Source organism: Anabrus simplex, chromosome 1 (genome assembly GCF_040414725.1).
Source record: "Anabrus simplex isolate iqAnaSimp1 chromosome 1, ASM4041472v1, whole genome shotgun sequence".
In the NCBI taxonomy this organism is placed as follows: Eukaryota; Metazoa; Arthropoda; class Insecta; order Orthoptera; family Tettigoniidae; genus Anabrus; species Anabrus simplex.
Window position 1 is genome coordinate 1698041151 of NC_090265.1, and position 19694 is coordinate 1698060844.

The 19694-nt window shown below is 38.0% G+C and overlaps 1 protein-coding gene across 3 annotated transcripts in view; it reads left to right on the plus strand.

The window, feature by feature from the left end:
* Positions 1-19694, plus strand: part of enok (enoki mushroom) — a 516902-nt gene that overhangs the window by 446528 nt on the left and 50680 nt on the right. For all 3 annotated transcript variants that reach the window (XM_067138427.2, XM_067138428.2, XM_067138429.2), the window contains exon 14: positions 5394-5673. In XM_067138427.2, coding sequence (XP_066994528.2) covers positions 5394-5673 — 280 coding nt within the window. The remainder of the gene's footprint in view (positions 1-5393; positions 5674-19694) is intronic.

Genomic DNA, 19694 nt, shown 5'->3' on the forward strand with positions numbered 1-19694 from the left:
TACTTTTGCTTAGTACCGCAACATTACATATAGCATGGTTCTACTTTCCTCGCGATAAATACCATCATGAGGGGCTGACGATCTGGATTTTGGACCCGTTTTGACTATACGCATAATCGATTCAGCATTGTGCTATAGAAGCAGTCCCTTGGTCGGTAATAAGATTGTTTTGTGCCAGCTTCTGTGCATGTGAGGCACTGAGGGTCAGATCCACTGATCGTTTTAAATTCATATCCTTCTCTCCATTCATTCTTCGTCCTCGTGCTTTGAATTCTGGTCAATGGAGGATTTTGTAATTTTAAGTTGTCATTTCGTTTCGTCTCATTTCGTACCATTAGGGGCCGATTACCTCTATGTTAGGCCCCTTTAAATAACAAACATAATCGTCATCAAATATGACAGTCACAGTTAGAATGACACTTAATTATTTTACTCAAGACGGAATGTTGAATGTTCTGAGTTCTACTTAGAGTAGAAAGATTCTCAATTTAAATAAAAGGTCTTGTCACAATTGATCAGAAGCAGAAATGATGAAACATGTATAAAGTTTCTTTATATACATTATTATTATTCTTGGATAACAAACTGTGAACAGTTTTCTGTTTTAAATGTTGTAAATTGTTTCTATGGAAACTGTATTCCAGCTGTGGATAGTTTATTTTAACTTGAATATTGAAATTCATTTAACCCGAGAACGGTCGCTGTGGGTCGTCATGACCCACATGCTTACATTTCCGTTCACTCCTCCACCAATGGCGGCACAGCAACCCTCCTCCCAATATCTTCCTAATTCTACCCCCTCTACACAGCACAACAGGCGGTACTCAGTTCGAGCGTAGCAGTTCTCGGGGAAAGTAGTATGCATGTCACCACGACCTTTCGTGTTCACATAAATGTTCTGAGTTAAATTTTACATTTCAATACGTTTTCCTTGTTTCGGTGAAATGGATGAGAGAGAAGCAGACCATATTCTTTTTCTGCTAAATGAATCATTCTCGGCAGAAACAGACAGTGAACTGGGTGGTGATGAAAATGATGTAGGGACCGAAGTAGATCCACAAGGAGAATTACAAGACGACCAAGTCCGAAACACAGATACGGAATAAAGTGATGATAGTGATGACGAAGTAGCCACTGACGATGAACATTTGGAAGGCAACTCTACTTCGGATGATGGCATCCCACTGCTTTATAGAGGTAACTACACTGGTGAAGGCGGCACTAAATGAAAATGGCTGAACCTACACGATCAGTCCGTACAAGACGCCGGAATATTGTGACTCATCTTCCAGGGTGCAAAGGAGCAGTGAAAGAGGCTAACACACCAATGAAAGCATGGTATTGTTTCTTCACAGATGACATTGTACAGAAGATCGTTGATTATACCAATATATATACAACAATATAATAAAAGGCAATTACAAATGTGAAAGAGACTCAAAGAACACAAATTTAGAGGAGATAAAAGCATTACTAGGACTTCTGTTTTATGCAGGAGTATTGAAATCGTCTCACTTGAACACGGATGAAATGTGGAGTGACGATGGGACTGGAGAACCTATTTTTCGATCTGTAATGTCTCAGCAGCGCTTCCAGTTTCTTCTCAGAGCTCTTTGCTTTGACTATAAAAGGGATCGTCACATTAGAATTGCTGGTGATAAACTCGTTCCACTGCGTAAGGTTTTTTAATACATTGTAGCTAAGTGTCAAGCAAACTTCAGTGAATCGGAATATACCACAGTCGATGAAATGCTGTGGGGATTTTGTGGCAGGTGTCTCTTTTGTCAGTACATGTGAAACAAACCTGCTAAGTACAGCATAAAGGTGTTTTCCATTGTTGATGCTCGCACTTTCTACGTCCTGAATATGGAGATCTACTTGGGGAAACAACTACAAGGTCAGTATCATCATATCACACAAACTCCTGCTGAAGTTGTAATGAGGCTTGTATTACTTATTTCAGGAAGTGGATGTAATGTCACCCACGACAGCTGGTTCACAAGCGTTTCCCTGCTCAGAACATGTTGCTGCAACATAACCTAACAACTGTTGGTACCATTAAAAAAAATAAGACACTGCTTACTCTTTGCTTTGTGAAAAGTACGGGGCGTGAGGTACATACTTCCATGTTTGGATTTGGCGAGAATCTTACAACTCTGGTATCCTACGTACCAAAGAAAGGAAAGGTCATCTTAATTTCAACGATGCACCACAGTATATCTATTGATCCTACCACAGGTGATGCAAAGAAATCAGAGATCACTATGTTCTACAATTTAACGAAAGGTGGGATTGACGTAGTTGATGAAATGTCGGGAAGTTACTCTGTGGTCCCTTAATGCAGTTTTTCATCTTATGGACCTGACAGCTATCAGTGCACTATTTGTTTATTCCTGGAACAACAAAGACAAGGATCAGGTGAGGAGACAGTTCTTGAAAGAAACTCGCCAAGGAATTTGTTACGCCGTTTATGAGGACCCGTTTGCTGGCTGGAAATCTTAGCCGTCAGCTTAGGACGGAAATTCTACGCACTCTGAAAGAAACGGATCCACTCCGAGGGGCCTCGGGAAGACGACTGTACCAGAAAACGAAAAAGATGTGCACTGTGCTCCAGGACTGGCAACAAAACGTATGAGACGTGTGCAATCTGTAAGAAGTTTGTATGTGGAATCCATGCCAAACTGACTTGCCTAGACTGTCCGGAAAATGCCTGGACCAGAGACTGAGAACTGTGAGAAGGTGGATTTGTAAATGTTTTTTTAATCCCAGCCAGAGATTCTGGGCCGATTGCAGAAACGATGACTAGTTTTAAGTCTTAGACATTGTCTACCTAAACAAGCTCTAAATCAAGCACGATCTTCCATTGCATAAACAATGTTCAGTCGATGTTTAACTAGACATTGCTTACTTTCGTGCAAATCTTTGCTTGTTGCAACCAATGAAATTCGTCGGTGCGCGCGCTGAACGTCAGTCAGCTGTTTGTCTTCCTACACATTACTCAAATATGGCTGAGCATGACTTGCCCACAGATAAGAGTATTGCTTTCGGTGGAAATTAAATCTCATAATATTATCTACACTAAAGTGACACGCCACCGTACGGGGAATTGTAGCTTTCATTATAGCGTTGTTGCAGTGAGTGTAATCTACTCATAAATACGGTAGCGTCGACAAAGGGTAGCTGAAGCAATAGTAGTGTGTAACTCAGCATGTTTTATGGGCCATATAGAGGTAGCTTGCTTTCTGGAGATCGTAGGCTCAAAACACATCATTGGCAGCCATGAAGATTGTTTTCCGTAGTTTCCCTGTTTTTACACCAGGCAAATACTAGGGCTGTTGTTATGGCCACGGCTCTTCTTCTCCAGTCCTCTTTAAACCATAATCACCACCACTTACCTTTTCCTATCTGATGGTTGCCGAAAACTTATATATATATATGTATATATATATAAATCCCTACTTTTTAGTTTTCACTATTCTGTGTGTTTATTTGGCAGTAAATATAAGTGAATCCCTCCTGGTTTATGTATGTGACAGCTCTCTGACAATCGGGACACGTAATTCTGATATGTATGTAGTCGAAGTGACCTATAACTCCACTGAAATTACCCCTTGTATATAATAAAATATTTTGGTTGCCATGAATTGTATTCAAATTGACCCGGCCGGGAATCGAACCTGGGACCCTCTGAACCAAAGGCCAGTACGCTGACCATTCAGCCAACTAGTCAGGCTTTATTTTGATATAATGATGATATGTTTATTTACGATTGCCTGTTCTCATATTTGGCTGAAGATGATGCTCACCAGCATCGAAAATGGTTTCAGGTAAATGTTATAACTTATTTAGTTTAATATTTGTATTGAAAAGGTGGATTTTTAATGTTACTTATCTATTATTCCCAGTTCAATATGGACTTAAAAATGAAATTCTTAAATTTAAACCTTGTGTGGAATCGAACCATGGGTCCCAAACAAAAACTTGTCTCCAACACTATAGGAACAAACTGGTGAGTTAAAATATTGTCTCAAAATATTATTCTGTAGTTAATGCTTGTATTTTATGTTTAAATTGGCAATAATATTTTATGATAGATAGGTAGATAGATAGATGGATGGATGGGCGGACGGACGGACGGACGGACGGACGTAGTTAAGGCCAGTAGGCCTTCTCTTACACTGAAAAAGTCCAGCACTGGGGTCGCACCAGCCTGTCCGAGAATTCAGCAGCGAAAAGGTTAAAGGAGGAGGAGTCCACCTTTTCGATACAATTGATATTCAAAATGGATATATTATGAAACCTTAAATGTATTCTTTTTTGACTATCAATTTTATTGAAAAGTTATCATTTTTAATACAGACCATAAACTGAAATTGATTTCTTTTATAGTTCAACAAAAAGAAGTGTCAAGATTGATGACGAATACAGGTCATCAAGAAGTAACCGCTGGCTACTCGTGGTGTTTTTTGCCCTATTAACATCACAGGATGGAACTGTTTTATTGTGTACAAATATTCTCAAAGATGGTTCGAGCTAGAAAGAAGAATGCTTCTGAAGCAGCTTTCAAGAGAACTTTTCAGAACTATTTAGATATTCATAGCATGCAGGCAGAATTACCTTGTCCACTGAGATGAAACATTAGACAAGTGCTAAGAATGGAAGAAGAAGAAGAAAGGTCACTTCCCAGGGAAGATGATGGAGGACCAGGTCGCTGTATTCATTGTGACTATAAGAAAAATAGAAAATCGAAAACAGAGTGTTAGGTTTGCCATTATTTCATTTGTAGAGAGTAAGGAGAGAGCTAAAAAATATATAGGGTTGGATACAAAAGACTAGAGGTGCAAGGCGTAAACAGGAGGAGGAAAGTAACCCAACAGTTCTCCGTAAGTAAGGGAAAGAGAGAGAGATAAGTTACAAATGTAGTCATACATAGAGAAATAGGAGCATGAATGAGAAGATACAGTAGAATAACAACAATGTCAGGTTAGTGAGAAAAGGAGTAACAGACATTGGTGACAAGAACAAAGACGAAAACATGAAGGACAACGAATTTCCATATCTTCACAGGCACTTCATTGCCATAAGACCTATCTGTGTTGGTACGACGTAAGCCAATTGTGGGGAGAAAAGAAAATCTTCAAACGCTCTCTTCAATATATACCTTATTTTCTTTTATGTCTTAACAGTCCTTTCAGCAGTTAATAACCGAAGTCATTGTTTCTCAGTCTGTCCCTGATGTCCAGGTCATGAAATAGTGAAACATATTCAACTCGCTTTCATTTTTGGAACACAGATTGGTTTGCATATAAGTGATGTAGCAATGTCAAAAGTTACTGGCTTCATGTTAAACATGATTGTATTAAGAAATCACTATTCAAATATTTCTTCTTTAGGTCTGCTATTGAAGACACAGAGGAGTGTCCCATGCCTGAACTAAAACCAGAAATCCAGTTGGAGCCTCTGGTAGCTGTTCGGGATAATTCCAATGGTACTGCCCCACCTTTGTCCCCGCCATCCCTTCATCAACAAACACCAGTCCTGGATCGGGCACCAGAACAGACCGAGAGGCCGGTGAAGAGGAAAAGAGGTTGGGTCAAAGGCCGACCTAGGCGGAACTTCATAGCAGCACCCAAGAGTCCCCCAAAGCCTACTCCAGAAGATACTCAGCCCACGGTATGTGTCTTAATTTTATTTTAAAAAAAAAAAGTTATAGTAAGCAATAACATTCTGTTTTTATACTGTACTAGCTCATGTACCCATGCTTTGCTACGGAATTCAGCATTGTATACTGTACCCGCTCAAAGCCTGAGTCCCAACCAGCATTTATCTCAGGGAGTGTTACGGTCCGAATCTATCGCAACTAATAAACAATAAAAAAATATATTTTGAGATATAAGATCTCAAACTAAATGTAAGACCGCCATCCAATCAGTACTACAGGGTTGAACGGGACACTCTAATCTTTAAGGCTCATCATAAAACACACAAATTATATATATATTCAGATCAAAGGGAAATTATGAAGGCTCCATCCTAGGGATGGGGACAGATATTCAAACGGTCACCAAGGGTTTACTATTCTACAAGAACAAGAACCTGGAACTGTTTCCTTGCAAATGCTAAAGGAGCATTTTATTTAAGTAAACAAATTAATTTTTACACAGAATCAAAATCTGTTGACCCTTGATTTGCCGGTAATTTGGCAAATTATTCCTGAAAAATGATTACATAATATTTATCACTTTTGACGACCCTTCCATTTGGGTGGTGGAACCGTTGATATCGCATTTTATTTAAGTAAACAAATTAATTTTTACACACAATCAAAATCTGTTGACCCTTGATTTGCCGGTAATTTGGCAAATTATTCCTGAAAAATGATTACATAATATTTATCACTTTTGACCACCCTTCCATTTGGGTGGTGGAACCGTTGATATCTGAAGGTATCAGATTTACCTTCGTTAACACCATGACCAGTTTTGGTCGTGGACCAATTACCTGTTGGCTAAGTAGGCGCGATCACATGGACCATGTTATCGCCTCCACTTTGATTGAGATGAGACCAACCCGGGAAACTACAAACTCTCCCCGGGTTCCTAACCAAGATATGCTAATCGTTTATTGAAGGAAACGACAAAGCGACTCTAACCTAATGGTCCAGATGTAGGGATTTGCCTTCATTTTACAACTACTAACTTAACTTATTATTCACAACAACTTGACATTATTATGTTAATTCGCCAGCTGACTTCCCTAGTATCATTCATCAGCATCCGAAATAATAAAATAAAATAAAAATATTAAAATAATAATATTATTATTATTATTATTATTATTATTAATGTTGTTAATTGCGCGGCTGTGAGCTTGCATCCGGGAGATCGTGGGTTCGAGCCCCACTGTCGGCAGCCCTGAAAATGGTTTTCCGTGGTTTCCCATTTTCACACCAGGCAAATGCTGGGGCTGTACCTTAATTAAGGCCACGGCCGCTTCCTTCCAACTCCTAGGCCTTTCCCATCCCATCGTCGCCATAAGACCTATCTGTGTCAGTGCGACGTAAAGCAAGTAGCAAAAAAAAAAAAAAAATGATGTTAATTATAGTGGAAATCGTGATTATCGTAACCTGTAATCATCCTCGCTATAATACTTCAACTTCTCGCTCTTATTATTCTCATCAAAAAAATAAAAAAAGAAGCTTCCTTTCTTTATTCTTCTTCTCCTTCTTCAAATGTTCTCATTATTATTATTATTATTAGTTAAAAATCTCAAATTTTTCATTTCAACTCCCAACATCATCATGTCCAAAATATAAAAAAGTAAATTCTTCTTCAAAAAAAAAAGTAGCTTTTTTTTCTTTCTTTTTTTTTTTCAAATATTATCATTATTAAAGTGGTTTGAAAATTTCAATTTTTTCAGTTCAATTTCCACCATCATTATTGTTTTCATAAATTAAAAAAAATTCTTCTTCTTCAAATATTTATTATTATTATTATTATTAATTTTAAAAAAAATAATTTCGCTTGTTACACGGTAGTCCACTCTTAATATGTTTAACGCATAACCCCTTTTACAATTCCGATTTATTTTGGCACTAATCAATCCAGATATGATTTACTTGGAATATTATTATTATTATTAATATTATTATTCTTTCGAGAATTTTTATAATTTAGTCACATACGTTCTCTCCCAAACAGAAATCACCAAGATCCGAATTTACATCGGTCGGGACATAATAGTGTTCGAACCCGCAACCTTATTTTCGTACTGTCGTTAATTCATGGAGACCATATGCTCCTAAGACAATTCTCAAATCCCATAACACCTCGCAGTTGGGCAAATACCTCCAATCTCTGCAAGTGTTAAATTATTCCTTCCTTTTACATTTTGAAGTCCATTTATCCATCGGAACTCTTCAAAACATTTTCACTAATTAACCCTCGGTGTGTGGACTCTATTTTGCCACTCAGTACACCGGTATATAAATACAACCTCTATGTGGGCCTTAAGATCCATCTATTTCTTCATCAACATCAGTACAATTCACTTTTATTTCGGGCCGGATTTCTGTCCCACAAACTCCAAATCTCAATTTTTGGCTCAAATCACTCTGGGCCTCAAACATAGCATGACCATATTATCAAAATGCCTATCTCGTTTCTACCCAAAATTATTTATGATTATTATGGAGTCCAAAAAAACTTTAAATCAACAATTAATGTTAAAATCGGATTCACTGTCCAAATAAAATATTCATGCCACATAATATCTCCACATTTAAATTACTTTAATTTGCAATCATTCTATCCAACTAGGCCCGTGCCTTTATTCTCAAAGATTATTATTAAACACGCCTTTACACATTACCCAATATTAATTTATTACTCCGACACTTCTACAGATTATTATTATTTTGTCCACTGGCGAACTTCGCGATATTTACAAACAAATCAATGGACTTCATTCCGTCCCACAACAGTTTAAATCACTTGGCAACCCTACCTCTGGATTATCTTAACAACATGCCTTAATATCTATAAAACACCCGATAACGGAAAAACACTTTGGAAGCACTTCTAAATGAATATTAACATTATCTTTACGTGAAACGTGCTCCATATCATATCAAACAACTCAAGCACTTGAATGAATAACTCAACCCTACTATACTCTATTTAATAATCAAAATTATGATGAGTGTTCGATCTAATCATGTACATATTAATTTGTCCCTTTGTCTATCTATCTTTGAATTTATACGAGCCGGAAACGGCTCGTTTCACAATCAAGTTACCATGATAAAATAATATGATTTCCTCCCCCTAACGATAGCAATCTACAAATATTTGAAAAGGTTACTCATCTCTTTTTTTGTAGTCTGCTAAGCCGGACGAGAAGCACAGGCCCCGTCCAGTCTTAGCCCTGCATTCCACTGGTATTCATGCCAGCTTGAAGAATTAATCCTCGACCCTTTTCAACTTTACACATTTTTAATAAAAACAAATAAAATAACTGTTGCACTCTGAAATAATTTCCACCCTGAATTCTACTCACAAATTTTACACTCTCGGCCTTGTATCTATATCAAATCAATCGAAACCGATCTGCATTCAGGGCAGTCGCCCAGGTGGCAGATTCCCTATCTGTTGCTTTCCTAGCCTTTTCCTAAATGATTTCAAAGAAATTGGAAATTTATTGAACATCTCCCTTGGTAAGTTATTCCAATCCCTAACTCCCCTTCCTATAAATGAATATTTGCCCCAGTTTGTCCTCTTGAATTCCAACTTTATCTTCATATTGTGAGCTTTCCTACTTTTATAAACGCCATTCAAACTTATTCGTCTACTAATGTCATTCCACGCCATCTCTCCGCTGACAGCTCGGAACATACCACTTACATGTAATAAATATCATTTTTGGTCCGTATTGATGATGTAGATTGAAATAATAACATTAAGTTATTTATTAGACCACCTAATCAATACAAAATCGTCTTGGATGATTTACATAAATTTGTTAGCTAATAGTGGGACATGTTTCGCCTTCTCTGAAGGCATCATCAGCCATAGTCTTAACCTTAAATTAAAAATAAGCGTCTAAATAACATGTAGTGATGAAATGAATTTTAAAATCTTGAAGAGATTTGAAGTAAAATAACATTAAAAATAACAATGATGGTTTGAAAATACAATGTGATGAGATACAATAGTGGAAGTATTAACAAAATTAACCTTAGAAGGCTGCTAAAATAAGTACAATGGAATAAAACAACAGATTGTTATACAACAAGTAGTAAGATTGCATAAAAGTAAAGTTGATAGTAATGGCGGTTATAATTAGACGATGGCGAAAAATCTTATGTAATCAAAGTAAAGAGGAGAGAGTAAAAGTCAAAGTTAGTCGAGAGATCTGAAGTTCATTATGATCTTGAAGATAAAGGATGAAAGTCAGATGCATATGGTGAAGTTGTAGAACACGTTGAGGATATGAAGTTGGTGAATAGAAGTTGAAGAACAGTTTCAAATAGGATCACTATGGACCATCTCAAAATTTGAAGTGATGTTCAAATGTTGTAAATTGTGAGTTTGTAGATATTCTAGTTGAAAAAGCATATACAAGTGGAATCACTTGACGGTGACAAAGATAGCTTGTAATATTATGAGTAAGAAGTATTTGCAACAGTAGACTTCTTGCTACGTGTGTTATAACTCAATGGATTGAAATAACAACATTAAGTTATTTATTAGACCACCCAATCAATACAAAATCGTCTTGGATGATTTACATAAATTTGTTAGCTAATAGTGGGACATGTTTCGCCTTCTCTGAAGGCATCATCAGCCATAGTCTTAACCTTAAATTAAAAATAAGCGTCTAAATAACATGTAGTGATGAAATGAATTTTAAAATCTTGAAGAGATTTGAAGTAAAATAACATTAAAAATAACAATGATGGTTTGAAAATACAATGTGATGAGATACAATAGTGGAAGTATTAACAAAATTAACCTTAGAAGGCTGCTAAAATATAACACACGTAGCAAGAAGTCTACTGTTGCAAATACTTCTTACTCATAATATTACAAGCTATCTTTGTCACCGTCAAGTGATTCCACTTGTATATGCTTTTTCAACTAGAATATCTACAAACTCACAATTTACAACATTTGAACATCACTTCAAATTTTGAGATGGTCCATAGTGATCCTATTTGAAACTGTTCTTCAACTTCTATTCACCAACTTCATATCCTCAACGTGTTCTACAACTTCACCATATGCATCTGACTTTCATCCTTTATCTTCAAGATCATAATGAACTTCGGATCTCTCGACTAACTTTGACTTTTACTCTCTCCTCTTTACTTTGATTACATAAGATTTTTCGCCATCGTCTAATTATAACCGCCATTACTATCAACTTTACTTTTATGCAATCTTACTACTTGTTGTATAACAATCTGTTGTTTTATTCCATTGTACTTATTTTAGCAGCCTTCTAAGGTTAATTTTGTTAATACTTCCACTATTGTATCTCATCACATTGTATTTTCAAACCATCATTGTTATTTTTAATGTTATTTTACTTCAAATCTCTTCAAGATTTTAAAATTCATTTCATCACTACATGTTATTTAGACGCTTATTTTTAATTTAAGGTTAAGACTATGGCTGATGATGCCTTCAGAGAAGGCGAAACATGTCCCACTATTAGCTAACAAATTTATGTAAATCATCCAAGACGATTTTGTATTGATTGGGTGGTCTAATAAATAACTTAATGTTATTATTTCAACATACCACTTAGTCGAGCAGCTCTTCTTCTTTCTCTCTGTTCTTCCCAACCCAAACATTGCAACATTTTTGTAACGCTACTCTTTTGTCGGAAATCACCCAGAACAAATCGAGCTGCTTTTCTTTGGATTTTTTCCAGTTCTTGAATCAGGTAATCCTGGTGAGGGTCCCATACACTGGAACCATACTCTAGTTGGGGTCTTACCAGAGACTTATATGCCCTCCCCTTTACATCTTTACTACAACCCCTAAACACCCTCATAACCATGTGCAGAGATCTGTACCCTTTATTTACAATCCCATTTATGTGATTACCCCAATGAAGATCTTTCCTTATATTAACACCTAGATACTTACAATGATCCCCAAAAGGAACTTTCACCCCATCAACGCAGTAATTAAAACTGAGAGGACTTTTCCTATTTGTGAAACTCACAACCTGACTTTTAACCCCGTTTATCAACATACCATTGCCTGCTGTCCATCTCACAACATTTTCGAGGTCACGTTGCAGTTGCTCACAATCTTGTAACTTATTTATCACTCTATAGAGAATAACATCATACCGCAAAAAGCCTTATCTCCGATTCCACTCCTTTACTCATATCATTTATATATATAAGAAAACATAAAGGTCCGATAATACTGCGTTGAGGAATTCCCCTCTTAATTATTACAGGGTCAGATAAAGCTTCACCTACTCTAATTCTCTGAGATCTATTTTCTAGAAATATAGCAACCCATTCAGTCACTCTTTTGTCTAGTCCAATTGCACTCATTTTTGCCAGTAGTCTCCCATGATCCACCCCATCAAATGCTTTAGACAGGTCAATCGCGATACAGTCCATTTGACCTCCAGAATCCAAGATATCTGCTATATCTTGCTGGAATCCTACAAGTTGAGTTTCAGTGGAATAACCTTTCCTAAAACCGAATTGCCTTCTATCGAACCAGTTATTAATTTCACAAACATGTCTAATATAATCAGAAAGAATGCCTTCCCAAAGCTTACATACAATGCATGTCAAACTTTCTGGCCTGTAATTTTCAGCTTTATGTCTATCACCCTTTCCTTTATACACAGGGGCTACTATAGCAACTCTCCATTCATCTGGTATAGCTCCTCCGACCAAACAATAATCAAATAAGTACTTCAGATATGGTACTATATCCCAACCCATTATCTTTAGTATATCCCCAGAAATCTCATCAATTCCAGCCGCTTTTCTAGTTTTCAACTTTTGTATCTTATTGTAAATGTCATTGTTATCATATGTAAATTTTATTACTTCTTTGGCCTTAGTCTCCTCCTCTATCTTGACATTATCCTTGTAATCAACAATCTTTACATACTGCTGACTAAATACTTCTGCCTTTTGAAGATCCTCACATACACACTCCCCTTGTTCATTAATGATTCCTGGAATGTCCTTCTTGGAACCTGTTTCTGCCTTAAAATACCTATACATACCCTTCCATTTTTCACTAAAATTTGTATGACTGCCAATTATGCTTGCCATCATGTTATCCTTAGCTGCCTTCTTTGCTAGATTCAATTTTCTAGTAAGTTCCTTCAATTTCTCCTTACTTCCACAGCCATTTCTAACTCTATTTCTTTCCAGTCTGCACCTCCTTCTTAGTCTCTTTATTTCTCTATTATAATAAGGTGGGTCTTTACCATTCCTTACCACCCTTAATGGTACAAACCTGTTTTCGCATTCCTCAACAATTTCTTTAAACCCATCCCAGAGTCTGTTTACATTTTTATTTACCGTTTTCCACCGATCATAGTTACTTTTTAGAAACTGCTCATGCCTGCTTTATCAGCCATATGGTACTGCCTAACAGTCCTACTTTTAAGACCTTCCTTTCTATCACATTTATTTTTAACTACCACAAAAACAGCTTCATGATCACTAATACCATCTATTACTTCAGTTTCCCTATAGAGCTCATCTGGTTTTATCAGCACGACATCCAGGATATTTTTCCCTCTGGTTGGTTCCATCACTTTCTGAATCAGCTGTCTTTCCCATATTAACTTATTTGCCATTTGTTGGTCATGCTTCCTGTCGTTCGCATTTCCTTCCCAATTGACATCTGGCAAATTCAGATCTCCCGCTACAATCACATTTCTTTCCATGTCGTTTCCCACATAGCTGACTATCCTATCAAATAATTCTGAATCCGCGTCAGTGCTACCCTTTCCCGATCTGTACACTCCAAATATATCAAGTTGCCTATTATCTTTAGAAATGAGCCTTACACCTAGAATTTCATGTGTCTCATCTTTAACTTTTTCGTAGCTTACAAATTCTTCTTTCACCAGAATGAACACTCCCCCTCCCACCCTTCCAATCCCACTTAATGTAGATATACATTCTTCATTCCTTTCCCGGACACTAGGAACATGGGATACCTCGGGATCCCCTTTACAACGGCCCGTGCGCGCACTTGAATTTCCTGTCTCACGTTCGTGTAGCTGACCAGGTATCAGTTTAGAATCGACTGTTTACTAGGTGACATAAACACTCGTGACCGTTCTCACGTAACGCACTTCCTAATCTGTTGGTAGAATTTCACACTCCGTAAGTTATGCTTTACTGAGTCCTGTGTATTTGAAACACTTCATACTAGTATACTGCTCAAGACTGTAATATGAGCTACATCACGTCATGAATCACTGTACTATGTAACAATATAATACTTCGAACCCTACTCTATGAGTAAGTACACACACGCACCCCTGGCGTAATCACGGCTCGAACAAAATATCAGAAGTTGTCACGCACCCCAGGCGTGGTATCAGCCCGAGCGCTTCGTCAAAAGTAGTTTCCAGTCCTTGTCCACGACCTCATATTTATACTTGTATCCCCTCTCTTCCGAGTTCAAGGGAGGTAATCTTAGGACGCGCAGTCCCGATATCCTCATATGACTATTTGCGCCTTTGCCGGTGGCTTAAATATGATATCCAATGATGTAATTATGTTCTCAAATGCTCTATACCAATTCTCAACTATTATCGTTCGCTGGTAATGGATATATTAGCGAATTTAGCTCCCGTATCCCGGCTCGGGATTTCGCGCTCTATTGTGGCGTCCTTTGCTTCCAGCCAATCATCGGATAGGATTCATGAATTCTCAGAATTACACCATGCAATCTCCCGCAATTATTAACTTTTTATAAGTTTTATAATATAGTAAGGCTCCTAAATTCCACCTTATTCTGAATTGATAACTCACTCCCTTCTATCAGTTTAATCTGCGGAGTTAGCCTCGCTAGTGCTTCTTACAATACGAAGTTGTCGCCTTGCTTTGGTCAAGTGAATTTTTCCATTGTTCCACTTAAACCACGTGACCGGGAAGGCTCATATTTTTTTCTTCCAGTGCCAACCCCGTGTTCAACTCCCGCTAGTACATGGTGATACCCTGCCATCATTTCTCAGAAATTTGCACCCGGCTCTCTGCACTCTCGCCACTACCTATTCTGCCCGGGGCTATGAAAACTTTCCGCAACTTGTCAACAACTCGTGCCTTTCTCTTTCCCCCTTTGTCACAATTTCTGAGAATTCTAATTCTGCCGTTCATTGTGTTTGTTAATCTCAGTGGAGACAATAGTCTGTGCATGTTTCACCATACCATCTTGACCTGGCCTGCTCTTACTGTATGTACAGTATGATCTTATCGCTTATGAAAATGAAATATATATTCCTCCATAAATAATTACAATTGCATGGCGCTTATCACACCCCCACCCGGACGTAATACAGAGTAAAATACTATACACGTTGTGAGTGAGATTTAATTAGTTTGCATTGCTCTTGATGTTATCCGGGGAAAGCTGTCATTACACTGACAGGTCCCAAATTGCTACTGCCACAGTCAAGTTTGGGAGTTATGATTCTAATGACAGGCCTACTGCTTGTCACAATCAATATGGAGAATTTTCATTACAATGGCAGGCCTCTTTTCCTACTTCTAGTCACGTTCAAGTTGGCGAGTGCTCATTATAATGGCAGGCTCCCTTGCCTACAGCCAGTCACACTTATATTCTACAGCCGTTCAAATTGTGTTGTTCAAGGTGGTTGTTGTTGAAGTTAGGTTTCTTTATAAAACTTCCTTGTAAACTACATTTATTTTTCTCCCCTGTGGTTGTAGAATCACAAGGCTGTCACGAGAGCGTACACGTGAACAATTTACATATAACTGGCCATGGAAAAAAAAACAATCATTCCTTAAATCCACACCAGCATTTTTTTAAAACTGACCCTGAGTTTTGTGTATTGTCATTGCGATTTATAGGTTAATGGGAAATAGCGATCGTGTGAACAGGAAGTGGTAGTTGGAAGGAATCAGAGGAGTGCATGGGATGAAGACTGTTTCTCCCGCACCACATCCCCATTCCTTTCCTAATACACGACCAGATGGTAAGAGCATATTTCACCAGCAGCCACAATTTTGCAGTAGGTGGTGTATGAGGTGGGAAGTGGCTTGTAAACCTGGTACTCAAACCATGGTTCTGTACACATTTCCATACAGCATCATAGTGAAATGAAATGGCGTATGGCTTTTAGTGCCGGGAGAACGTTCAGCTCGCCAGGTGCAGTTCTTTCGATTTGACAGCCGTAGGCGACCTGCGCATCGTGATGAGGATGAAATTATGATGAAGACAACACATACATCCAGCCCCCATGTCAGAGAAATTAACAAATGATGGTTAAAATTCCCGACCCTGCCGGAATCGAACGCGGGGGCCCCTGTGACCAAAGGCCAGCACGCTAACCATTTAGCCATGGAGCCGGACAGCATTATAGTAAATACTTGAAATTGTTGCCAGTTGTTCCAAATGTGTTGTACGACACTAACCTGCACCTGAGGCACCAGTGGATCAGTGCCATACGCTAAGTAAGATACGGAATAGAAATGATGATGGTGATGATTATTGTTTAAAGAGGCCTAACATCTAGGTTATCGGCCCAAACAGGAAAACAGGACTTATCTTCCTTCGTATATACAATATGGTGAGGTACCATTATGCCATCTTTAGCAGTGAGCTTCTTGCCTAACGAATCCTATTATGGAAAAGAAGGAAAATACAGTCAGCTATGATAAACAGGAACTACAGTATACAGAAGCTTTGGGAAAACTGGAAGAAAAATCTGGTAAAAAAAAAAACTATAGCATTGTGATCAAAATGAGTCTGAAAAGGTGGAAAATATTAGAAATAAAATAAAAGAAGGTAAGAAAATGTGTATGACAAATAAAATTTTCTTTAGTCAGCTATATGAAGCTGTATAATGGAATGCAGAAGCATGTCTGATCATACTGCTATAAATAAGACAGCTGCATGCTTTTCTAGGTACAAAAGATAGGTATGGAAAAGGAAAGAGAAATAGAGTTCGTTCTGAGTAACGGGAAGTACAGTGTACGGGAACAGGAACTACGTATATAGGAGCTCTACAAATGACTTGTAGAACAACTACAGCATTGTGACCAAATGTGTTTTAAAAGGTGAAATGTATTAAGAATAAAAGAAGATGTGTACGATGAATAAAACAAAACTTAGTTCAATGAACAGTATAAAGCTGTCTGATAGAATGCAGAAACTTGTGTGATTGTATTGTTGTAAATGAGACAAAACTGACAGTGAGCACCATGAATTTCTCACAGAATATCTTCTTCCTGCAATCTTCCTGAATGTCCTAATGCAATCTGCCCAAGTGGAAGTTGTAATGGTGATCACCTCATTCCTGAGCCTGTCAGCGTGTGCTCTCCAGCACTTTTGATTGTAGAGCAGTGCAATATGGTGCCAATATCTCTGAAACGGTTGCTTTTAGGGCCGATAGGGACATACCAAGATTTGTTCGTTGCGTTATAAAATTTAAAATGAACTTTGTCTCGTCCCTGTATGAAAATTTAAATTTTGCCTCTTCAGCCTATGCTGTTGTGGCAAAGGACCTAAGTCTAGGACAGAAGTTGAATTTTGAACAATCCTTTCTTAACGCACCTACAGGGTGCAATATATGAACGTATGTTCCTGATTTCAGCTTTCTAGGGTTTCTGGATCTGGAGGTATAGTGATCAGTGAGTGGTATTTGGCATTTATATGTAGATAAGTGCAAGATACATACCTAAAATAGCAAGAAATTCTGTCTGGTATTGTGTTCTTAGCTCTAAAAGGGCTGGGCGAGTTGGCTGTGCGGTTAGGAGTACGCAGCTGTGAGCTTGCATCCAGGAGATAGGGGGTCGAACCCCACTGTCGGCAGCCCTGAAGATGGTTTCCGTGGTTTCCCAAGAGGCAAAGGCCATGGCCGCTTCCTTCCCATTCCTAGGCCTTTCCTATCCCATCATCGCTATAAGACCTATCTGTGTTGGTACGACGTAAAACAAATAGCAATGGTGAAGAAAAGCTGTAAAAAAAACAGGAGTGATGCTGGAAGGGATATTGGGTGAACTTACCAAAGACTGGTTTTCCTGATTTTATTGCAATTACCAGTTTAATGTTCAAGAAAATAGAGTTGCATATTTCCTTTCTTTTTGATATCTACTCACAATCATTTACTGTTAATTCTTAAACGAATAATACAGTAGTTTTCAAAATCTGACAAGTTGTGAAACTCAATTGAACTCTGGCGGCAGTGGTGGCGATTAACATTGTTTTAAGAGGAAGTCCGACTGGGCATCCATCCTCCATTTGATCTTGCCTGTAGGTTTATAATGGTGCAAAGTGACAATTCACATAAATGGAAACTTTATATCAGAATTAATCTTCAAAATCCCGAGAGTGATTTATGACTTTTTTTGTGTTTATAGGTTTGTTCAACAAGAACGGGAACAGTTTTGAAACTGTCTGACGCATGCGCAGTAAGGAAAGAGCATTCCAATAAACTTCAAACTCAAACGCAGACTCGGAGTCAGTTGTTCCAACAGAGTGTGGACCTTTCAAGAACCAGTTTGCGGACTGGCAAAGCAGTTCATGCTCCAGAACAAACTGTTCGTCAGTGACATGCGCAGTACACCAAAATAAGTGTGAGCTGTGCATTGTGGTCCATAGCTGTCACTTGATGAAGCGTGGTCGGCATCATCTGGCGCGAGCAGACGACATGTTGCATGTACAATTAAATAGAAGTATGGTATTGTTATACAGTTATACAGTAAACGTTAAAGTTAGGAGTATACAGGTAACACAATCTAGACCGATCCCGAGAAAACTCGTGTTTGTTTAGCCGAGCGTTGCGGACCAGTCCCGAGTTATCTCGTGTTAGCAGCAGACTGAACTTTAGTGCTATCTTTTGACAAATATGGGAACTATTTGGAGGTCAAGGGTGATAGAACTCAGTTATGTATGGTTCTACACAATCGATAGTCGCATTTCTTTTCGAGTATTCTTCATATCATTCATTTCTTGACAACATGTTTACAAAGTTCGAAGAGCCATGCAAGATGGCAGCGCCCAGGGATTGCACGTGTTTAGACAAAGATGAAATTATTCGCGAATTATGTGCTGATACAGGCTCCGAATATCTAAGTGATGCTGAATATTTAGAGTTCGATGATGAAATATCTTCTAACAGAAAAGTTTCAAGTGATGACGAGGATATAGTCTTATCTTCAAGGTGTGGAACTCACGTAGCACAGAACGAGTCTGATAATTGTGTTACGGGTGTAAATATTCTAAATATTGTAAATAATGTAGTGTTTTCGGACAACTGGGTTATGGACAACAGTGAACCTAGGCTCCTGGTAAAAAGGTATAGCCTAATGAATCTGGAAACATAGGACAAGTAGCAGGACTTATGTTTGGTGAGGAATTTTTTCAGTATGTAGCTGAACAGACAAACTTACACTATGAACAGAATTCACATTCTCATAACGTATCCCCTAAAACTGGACAACCGATCCCCTGATAAAAAACAAACAAACCGTATTTCCAAAAACTATGAGCCGAAATAGATTTCAAGAAATACCCTGCATTTCAACAACTATTCAGGAAGGCCACTAGAAAAATACACAGTAGTCCGTCAAAAGCTAGTGAAGTTCTGACAGTTTATTTGAATGCATGCACTCCAGCTTAGAGGTAGTTAGAAAGTGGCTGGGAGCTGGGCTGTGCATGGGGTGAAGGGCACCCAGTCCGCAATGTGATACAAAGTCGTATTCGACTACCGACTAATAAAGTAAAAGATACGAGATAAAAACTAGAATGATGCATGATGATTTTGAAGGCAATTCTGATGGTGATCTTATGAACTTGGACTCCAGTGAAGATGATCAAGGGATATGTTACAATATCCCAAAAGCGAAAAATGAAGATTATTTAGTCATGTTGTTATAAATTATATTTATTTTCACTACACAAACGAGTAACTCATAATTTAGTAACCAAAATTCTCTTTCTCTC